Below are 10,000 nucleotides of genomic sequence, written 5' to 3'. Positions count from 1 at the left end.
CCTCCACCTTCCCATGATGCACCGGCGGCGGGGGGCCACAGTGGATCACTGAGGAGGAGATACACAACATGAGGATGGAGGGATGAAGAGAGGAGAGAGAGAGAGAGAGAGAGAGAGAGAGAGAATATATCCATCTCAGAATGCTTCCGTCTAATAAACACATTAGTTGTGTCATACAGGACGGTTCACTCCCTCTGAGGGTGGACACCATTATCCCTGACACACACACACACACACACACACACATACACACACACACACACACACACACACACACACACACACACACGTTCACTGGCAGAGAGAAGTCTCATTAATCACAATACACCATCTATATGTGCTGCAATCCTGTCCTGGATCACTAGGTCTGATACCATCCCAGCTACACACACACACACACACACACACACACACACACACATAGTCTGATACCATCCCAGCTACACACACACACACACACACACACACACACACACACACACACACACACACACACACACACACACATAGTCTGATACCATCCCAGCTACACACACACACACACACACACACACACACACACACACAGTCTGATACCAGTGTTCACCCACAGGTGAACCCTGTAACCACACGTCTGCTAAAGCACTAGTCCGGGGAATCATATGTGAGGCACACATCCACTTTGTACCTGTCAATCAGACACACACACACACACACACACACACACACACACACACACACCACACACACACACACACACACACACACACACACACACACACACACACACACACACACACCTCCCCCTCCCTCCCCCTCCCCCCCTCCCCCTCCTCCCTCCCCCCTCCCCTCTTCTCCCCTCCCCTCCCCTCCCTCCCCCTCCTCCCTCCCCTCTTCTCCCCTCCCCTCCCCCCTCCCCTCTTCTCCCCTCCCCTGCTCTGCCCTCCCATCCCCTCCCTCCCCTCTTCTCCCCTCCCCTCCCCTCCCCCCTCCCCTCTTCTCCCCTCCCCTGCCCTGCCCTCCCATCCCCTCCCTCCCCTCTTCTCCCCTCCCTCCCCCTTCTGCTGCTACTGCTGCTACTGTAGTCTGTTACACTATATAACACTATATAATACTATATAACACTATATAATACTATATAATACTATATAACACTATATAACACTATATAATACTATATAACACTATATAATACTATATAACACAACAATATATAACGCTGTATAACAGTATATAACAGTATATAACAGTATATAACACTGTAAATAACAGTGTATAACAGTGTATAACAGTATATAACAGTATATAACACTGTAAATAACAGTGTATAACAGTATCTAATACTATATAAAAGGTTCTAACACTATATAACAGTGTCTAACAGCGTACCTGGACAGCTGGGTTTGGTCTGGTTAGGGTTAGGGTTAGGGTTAGGGTTAGGTCTAACAGCGTACCTGGACAGCTGGGTTTGGTCTGGTTCCAGGAACCCTCCTTGGTGCATCGCAGGACTGATGACATCACAGGCTCCATGCTGTAACCAGGGTTACAGCGGTACGCCACCGTCTGGTTGAAGGTGAAGTCACTTCCTGTGTAAACGCCATTGGCCAGGGGACCAGGGTCACCACAGCTGATCACTGGACAGGAAACGTGGTCATTAGGGTCAGGTATTATAACCTGGTATAAGTATAGTACAGTATAGTATAGTATAGTAGTACAGTATAGTATAGTATAGTATAGTATAGTATAGTATAGTATAGTATAGTAGTATAGTATAGTACGGTATAGTATAGTATAGTACTATAGTATAGTAGTATAGTGTAGTATAGTAGTATAGTATAGTAGTATAGTATACTATAGTAGTATAGTATAGTAGTATAGCATAGTATAGTAGTATAGTATAGTATAGTAGAATAGTATAGTATAGTAGTATAGTAGTATAGTAGTATAGTATAGTATAGTATAGTATAGTATATGTATAGTAGTAGTAGTAGTATAGTAGTATAGTATAGTATAGTATGGTAGTGTATGGTAGTGTATGGTATGGTATGGTAGTGTATGGTATGGTAGTGTATGGTAGTGTATGGTATGGTAGTGTATGGTAGAGTATGGTATGGTAGTGTATGGTAGTGTATGGTATGGTAGTGTATGGTAGTGTATGGTATGGTAGTGTATGGTATGGTAGTGTATGGTAGTGTATGGTATGGTATGGTAGTGTATGGTATGGTAGTGTACGGTATGGTAGTGTATGGTATGGTAGTGTAGTGTATGGTATGGTAGTGTATGGTATGGTAGTGTATGGTAGTGTATGGTATGGTAGTGTATGGTAGTGTATGGTATGGTATGGTAGTGTATGGTATGGTAGTGTATGGTAGTGTATGGTATGGTAGTGTATGGTAGTGTATGGTATGGTAGTGTATGGTAGTGTATGGTATGTTAGTGTATGGTATGGTAGTGTACGGTATGGTAGTGTATAGTAGTGTATGGTAGTGTATGGTATGGTAGTGTATGGTAGTGTATGGTATGGTATTGTAGTGTATGGTATGGTAGTGTATGGTATGGTAGTGTATGGTATGGTATGGTAGTGTATGGTAGGTATGGTAGTGTATGGTATGGTAGTGTATGGTATGGTATGGTAGTGTATGGTATGGTATGGTAGTGTATGGTATGGTAGTGTATGGTAGTGTATGGTAGTGTATGGTATGGTAGTGTATGGTGTGGTAGTGTATGGTATGGTATGGTAGTGTATGGTATGGTAGTGTATGGTAGTGTATGGTAGTGTATGGTATGGTAGTGTATGGTAGTGTATGGTATGGTAGTGTATGGTAGTGTATGGTATGGTATGGTAGTGTATGGTAGTGTATGGTATGGTAGTGTATGGTAGTGTATGGTATGGTAGTGTATGGTAGTGTATGGTAGTGTATGGTATGGTAGTGTATGGTATGGTAGTGTATGGTATGGTATGGTAGTGTATGGTATGGTAGTGTATGGTAGTGTATGGTAGTGTATGGTATGGTAGTGTATGGTGTGGTAGTGTATGGTAGTGTATGGTATGGTAGTGTATGGTAGTGTATGGTATGGTAGTGTATGGTAGTGTATGGTATGGTAGTGTATGGTAGTGTATGGTATGGTAGTGTATGGTAGTGTATGGTAGTGTATGGTAGTGTATGGTATGGTAGTGTATGGTATGGTATGGTAGTGTATGGTATGGTAGTGTATGGTAGTGTATGGTATGGTAGTGTATGGTATGGTAGTGTATGGTATGGTAGTGTATGGTAGTGTATAATAATAATAATAATAATAATGCATTTTATTTGGAGGCGCCTTTCAGGTCACCCAAGGTCACCTTACAGAAAAGAAGTAAAAGCAAAAGCATGACATCAATCATTAAAAACAAAACAAACAACACATCAAGATAAAAACAAGTGAAGTGCAGAGTGTCCAATTTATAGATAGTATGCCAGTTTGAACAGGTGGGTTATTATGAACAGGTGGGTTAGTATGGTAGTGTATGGTAGTGTATGGTATGGTAGTGTATGGTATGGTATGGTAGTGTATGGTATGGTAGTGTATGGTAGTGTATGGTATGGTAGTGTATGGTGTGGTAGTGTATGGTAGTGTATGGTAGTGTATGGTAGTGTATGGTATGGTATTTATTATTGAACAGGTAGTTATTATTGAACAGGTGGGTTAGTATGGTAGTGTATGGTATGGTAGTGTATGGTATGGTAGTGTATGGTAGTGTATGGTAGTGTATGGTATGGTATGGTAGTGTATGGTATGGTAGTGTATGGTAGTGTATGGTATGGTAGTGTATGGTGTGGTAGTGTATGGTAGTGTATGGTATGGTAGTGTATGGTAGTGTATGGTAGTGTATGGTATGGTAGTGTATGGTATGGTAGTGTATGGTAGTGTATGGTATGGTAGTGTATGGTAGTGTATGGTAGTGTATGGTATGGTAGTGTATGGTATGGTAGTGTATGGTATGGTAGTGTATGGTAGTGTATGGTATGGTAGTGTATGGTATGGTAGTGTATGGTATGGTAGTGTATGGTAGTGTATGGTAGTGTATGGTAGTGTATGGTATGGTATTTATTATTGAACAGGTAGTTATTATTGAACAGGTGGGTTAGTATGGTAGTGTATGGTATGGTAGTGTATGGTATGGTAGTGTATGGTAGTGTATGGTAGTGTATGGTATGGTATGGTAGTGTATGGTATGGTAGTGTATGGTAGTGTATGGTATGGTAGTGTATGGTGTGGTAGTGTATGGTAGTGTATGGTATGGTAGTGTATGGTAGTGTATGGTAGTGTATGGTATGGTAGTGTATGGTATGGTAGTGTATGGTAGTGTATGGTATGGTAGTGTATGGTAGTGTATGGTAGTGTATGGTATGGTAGTGTATGGTATGGTAGTGTATGGTATGGTAGTGTATGGTAGTGTATGGTATGGTAGTGTATGGTATGGTAGTGTATGGTATGGTAGTGTATGGTAGTGTATGGTATGGTAGTGTATGGTATGGTAGTGTATGGTATGGTAGTGTATGGTAGTGTATGGTATGGTAGTGTATGGTAGTGTATGGTATGGTAGTGTATGGTAGTGTATGGTATGGTAGTGTATGGTATGGTCGTGTATGGTAGTGTATGGTAGTGTATGGTAGTGTATGGTATGGTAGTGTATGGTAGTGTATGGTATGGTAGTGTATGGTAGTGTATGGTAGTGTATGGTAGTGTATGGTATGGTAGTGTATGGTATGGTAGTGTATGGTAGTGTATGGTAGTGTATGGTAGTGTATGGTATGGTAGTGTATGGTAGTGTATGGTATGGTAGTGTATGGTAGTGTATGGTAGTGTATGGTACCTGTGCAGTCCGGTGCTGACCCGGTCCAGGTACCGTTGGTGGTGCAGTGGCGGGTGGTGAGGCCGGTGGTCTGGTAGCCCTCCCAGCAGGCGTAGGCCACCGAGCTGGAGAACAGGATCCCGTCGCTGAACACGATCCTCCCGTAGGCCGGCGTCCCCGGGTTCCCACAGGACACCGCTGGGAGACACAACAGTTAAAGGGGCAATCTGGGATTCAAACATCATCAGGGTGGTGAATGGAGGCGGAGGTGTGGAGTGACATCAGAGGAACATCAGGACAGGTTGGATGTTGAAGTTCTACTCATCAATAATCAATAATCACTCATTTAAAAGTAAAATGTACAAATCCCAGATTGCTACTTTTAAACAATAAAATAAACAAGCAAGAACAGTTAACAGTTACAACAACACAGTGAAACCTGCTCCATTGTGTGTGTGTGTGTGTATGTGTGTGTGTGTGTGTGTGTGTGTGTGTGTGTGTGTGTGTGTGTGTGTGTGTGTGTGTGTGTGTGTGTGTGTGGCCTCATAGATCCATGGATGGAACAGCTGCTCACCAAGCAGATCAGCTTAACTGTAATGTGATAGGAACAAGACATTAAACTCAAATACCAATCCTCATCATCTAATTAGGCAGTGTATGAGGCTCTGTGAGGGTGTGTGTGTGTGTGTGTGTGTGTGTGTGTGTGTGTGTGTGTGTGTGTGTGTGTGTGTGTGTGTGTGTGTGTGTCAGGGGCTCAGATGGCTGTTTGTGAAGAAAAGCAATGACTGCGAGGTTCCTCATATGAAACAACAAGCCCCTCCCACAAGGCAACTTCCTAGCCCCTACCTCCTAGCCCCTACATCCTAGCCCCTACCTCCTACCTCCTAGCCCCTACATCCTAGCCCCTACCTCCTACCCCCTACATCCTAGCCCCTACCTCCTACCTCCTACCTCCTAGCCCCTACCTCCTAGCCCCTACCTCCTAGCCCCTACCTCCTAGCCCCTACCTCCTACCTCCTACCTCCTAGGCCCTACCTCCTACCTCCTAGCCCCTACCTCCTAGCCCCTACCTCCTAGCCCCTACCTCCTACCTCCTAGTCCCTACCTCCTAGCCCCTACATCCTAGCCCCTACCTCCTACCTCCTAGCCCCTACATCCTAGCCCCTACATCCTAGTCCCTACCTCCTAGCCCCTACATCCTAGTCCCTCGCCTCTACCTCCTAGCTCCTATGTCCTAGCCCCTACATCCTAGCCCCTATGTCCTAACCCCTACCTCCTAGCCCCTACATCCTAGCCCCTACCCCCTACCTCCTAGCCCCTCTCACCTACCTCCTAGCCCCTAGACCCTAGCTCCTACCTCCTAGCCCCTACCCCCTCTCATCTACCTCTTAGCTCCTAACCCCTAGCCCCTACCTCCTACCCCCTAGCCCCTCTCACCTACCTCCTAGCCCTTACCTCCTACCTCCTAGCCCCTACCTCCTACCTCCTAGTAACCTGACTGAGCAGTTTCTCTGCGGGAGGGAGAAAGGAAGGGAAGGAGGGAGGGAGGGAGGGAGGGGGGAAAGGAAGGGAGGGAGGGAGGGAGGAAGGGAGGGAGGGAGGGAGGAAAGGAAGGGAGGGAGGGAGGGAGGGAGGGAGGGAGGGAGGGAAGATCCCCAGTTGTATGAGCCTATAGAGCAGACATCAGCAGGGTTATAGAATGATGGGATTCAGACTCCGACTCTGGATTTGATAAAGTGATTAGAGACACACACACACACACACACACACACACACACACACACACACACACACACACACACACACACAGACACAGTAGAAAGGTATGCAAATGTTTGTGTGTGTGTGTGTGTGTGTGTGTGTGTGTGTGTGTGTGTGTCTGCTGTGGTGCTGAATCTCATCCAGCATGGCCAGCAATGGTTTGTATAATAGGACCAATCCTCTCTCAATACAATCCAGCTCAACAGACATCTATTATATATAATAACCATATAGTCATATTACTGTTCTATATAATAACCATACAGTCATATTACTGTTCCATATAATAACCATACAGTCATATTACTGTTCCATATAATAACCATACAGTCATATTACTGTTCCATATAATAACCATACAGTCATATTACTGTTCTATATAGATGAACCAATACCTTCGCAGGCTGGCTGGGTTCCGCTCCAGGAGCCATTGAGGAGGCAGGTCCTCTCAGACGAACCAATCAGAGTGTAGCCCGCCTCACAGCTGAACCGCAATAGGCTCTTCAGCTTAAACTCCTCCCCCAGCCTGGAGCCATGGGGCGGGACCCCTGGGTCGCCACACACACCTGGACTCCCACCTGAGGACAGAACACACACAGTCACACACCTGGACTACACACACACACACACACACACACACACACACACACGCACACACGCACACACACGCGCACACACACACACACACACACACACACACACACACACACCTGGACTACACACACACACACACACACACACACACACACACACACACACACACACACACACCTGAGCAGTAGGGTGGGGAGCCACTCCAGCGCCCGTCCTCCTGACAGTATCGGGTGGCGTTGCCCACCAGCGCCCGGCCCTGTCCACAGCTGTAGGAGACCACGCCCCCATGACTCAGCTTCCTGCCTGACATCACCGCGTTGGGCGGAGTCCCGGGGTCGCCACAGGAAATGGCTGTAGAGGAAAGGAGGAGTCTCTCTAAGACTGTGTTATCTCTAAGACTGTGTGTTATCTCTAAGACTGTGTGTTATCTCTAAGACTGTGTGTTACTGTGTGTTATCTCTAAGACTGTGTTATCTCTAAGACTGTGTGTTATCTCTAAGACTGTGTGTTATCTCTAAGACTGTGTGTTATCTCTACGACTGTGTTATCTCTAAGACTGTGTGTTATCTCTAAGACTGTGTTATCTCTAAGACTGTGTGTTATCTCTAAGACTGTGTGTTATCTCTAAGACTGTGTGTTATCTCTAAGACTGTGTGTTATCTCTAAGACTGTGTGCTACTGTGTGTTATCTCTAAGACTGTGTTATCTCTAAGACTGTGTGTTATCTCTAAGGCTGTGTGTTATCTCTAAGACTGTGTTATCTCTAAGACTGTGTGTTATCTCTAAGGCTGTGTGTTATCTCTAAGACTGTGTTATCTCTAAGGCTGTGTGTTATCTCTAAGACTGTGTGTTATCTCTAAGACTGTGTGTTACTGTGTGTTATCTCTAAGACTGTGTTATCTCTAAGACTGTGTTATCTCTAAGTGTTATCAGTGTTTCTCCCGACTGAAAATGAATGAAAACAGTTAACCAGTCAGTCAGTTAACCAGTTAACCAGTCAGTCCGTCAGTCAGTCAGTTAACCAGTCAGTCAGTTAACCAGTCAGTCAGTCAGTCAGTCAGTTAACCAGTCAGTCAGTCAGTCAGTCAGTTAACCAGTCAGTCAGTCAGTCAGTCAGTCAGTCAGTCAGTTAACCAGTCAGTCAGTTAACCAGTCAGTCAGTCAGTCAGTCAGTTAACCAGTCAGTCAGTTAACCAGTCAGTCAGTCAGTCAGTCAGTCAGTCAGTTAACCAGTCAGTCAGTTAACCAGTCAGTCAGCCAGTGTTTGACTCACCGAGGCACTTGGGTGGGGCGCGGTCCCAGCGGGCGTCGGCCTGGCAGACGAGGAGGGCGGAGCCTAGCAGGTACAGCCCCCTCTTACAGTGGAAGGTCACAGTGCTGCCGAAGGAGAAGCTCTCAGGGAACCGCTGGGGGGCGTGGCGTACGGCGTTCTCCACCAAGCCCGGGTCCGAACAGTTCACCACTGAAACAGACGACCACACACAACCAGTCAGTTCACCGTCGTATTAATGTGTGTGTGTGTGTGTGTGTGTGTGTGTGTGTACTCACCCCTACACACAGGCAGAGGTCCACTCCACTGGCCGGTCATGCGACACTGTGCCCGGGTAGCCCCATGCAGCAGGTAACCACGGTTACAGGTGAAGTTGACCACGTCGTTCAGGTTGAACTCGCTGCCATTGGTCCGACCATGGGCAGGGTTGCCAGGGTGACCACAGGTGATGGCTGTGGAGGCAGGAGAGAGTCAGGGGTCAGGGGTCACGGGTCACGGGTCAAATGGTAGAGGAGTGTAACAGTCAGGGTCAGGTCAGGGTTAAGGTCAGGTCAGGGTCAGGGTCTGGGTTAAGGTCAGGTCAGGTCAGGTCAGGTCAGGGTCATGGTCAGGGTCAGGACAGGATCAGGTCAGGGGTCAGGGCAGGGCAGGTCAGGGTCAGGGTCAGGGTTAGGGTTAGGGTCAGGGGTCAGGGTGAGGGTCAGGGTCATGGTCAGGGTAGGGTCAGGGCCAGGGTCAGGGTTAGGGTCAGGGGTCAGGGTCAGGGTTAGGGTCAGGGGTCAGGGTCAGGGTGACATACGGACGCAGACAGGGGGCTGTCCGGACCAGCGGTGGTCCTGCTGGCAGATCCTGACGGAGGTTCCGATCAGCCTGAAGCCCAGGTTACACTGATACACCACCGTGTCCCTGTAGCTGGAGCCATCCCCGCTGATGTGGCCGTTGGTGATGGGGTCAGGAGAGTCACAGTGGCCCGCTAGGAGAGGACACACACACACAGGGTCAGAGGTCACAGGATCAAACACTAGAGTAATACACATGTTTAAAAGTCTGCTGTAGGCCTAGACTGGTGTCTTCTGGTTTCTACTGGTTCCTACTGGTTCCTACTGGTTCCTACTGGTTTCTACTGGTGTCTCCTGGTTTCTACTGGTTTCTACTGGTGTCTACTGGTGTCTACTGATTTCTACTGGTGTCTACTGGTGTCTACTGATTTCTACTGGTTTCTCCTGGTTTCTCCTGGTGTCTACTGGTTTCTCCTGGTTTCTACTGGTGTCTACTGGTGTCTACTGATTTCTACTGGTGTCTACTGGTGTCTACTGATTTCTACTGGTGTCTACTGGTTTCTCCTGGTTTCTCCTGGTGTCTACTGGTGTGTGCTGTACCGAGACACTTGGTGTCCGCTCCGCTCCAGAGTCCGGAGGCACTGCAGGCCCGGAGGGGGGACCCCACCAGCGTGTACCCCGCATTGCACGTGAAGATGGCGGTCGCCCCGAACGTGGTCAGGGAGCCCAGCTTGTTGCCGTAGGGAGGGGAGGGGAGCTCACCGCACGAGATGACTGGAG

General features: G+C 47.3%; 1 protein-coding gene across 1 annotated transcript in view; it reads right to left on the bottom strand.

Annotated features, from left to right (window-relative positions):
• Nucleotides 1-10,000, bottom strand: part of LOC310805694 (CUB and sushi domain-containing protein 1-like) — a 158,155-nt gene that overhangs the window by 9,328 nt on the left and 138,827 nt on the right. Inside the window, exons 51-59 of the mRNA XM_083671494.1 lie at nt 9,821-9,994; nt 9,241-9,414; nt 8,720-8,893; nt 8,445-8,633; nt 7,349-7,522; nt 6,973-7,155; nt 4,838-5,014; nt 1,434-1,613; nt 1-48 (exon numbers count right to left, since the gene is read on the bottom strand). The exon at nt 1-48 is cut by the window's left edge and continues 126 nt beyond it. Coding sequence (XP_083527620.1) covers nt 1-48; nt 1,434-1,613; nt 4,838-5,014; nt 6,973-7,155; nt 7,349-7,522; nt 8,445-8,633; nt 8,720-8,893; nt 9,241-9,414; nt 9,821-9,994 — 1,473 coding nt within the window. The remainder of the gene's footprint in view (nt 49-1,433; nt 1,614-4,837; nt 5,015-6,972; nt 7,156-7,348; nt 7,523-8,444; nt 8,634-8,719; nt 8,894-9,240; nt 9,415-9,820; nt 9,995-10,000) is intronic.

The sequence above is a fragment of the Argentina silus genome (genome assembly GCF_951799395.1).
Source record: "Argentina silus genome assembly, chromosome: 6".
Taxonomy (NCBI): Eukaryota; Metazoa; Chordata; class Actinopteri; order Argentiniformes; family Argentinidae; genus Argentina; species Argentina silus.
This window is presented reverse-complemented; position numbering and strand designations above follow the sequence as displayed.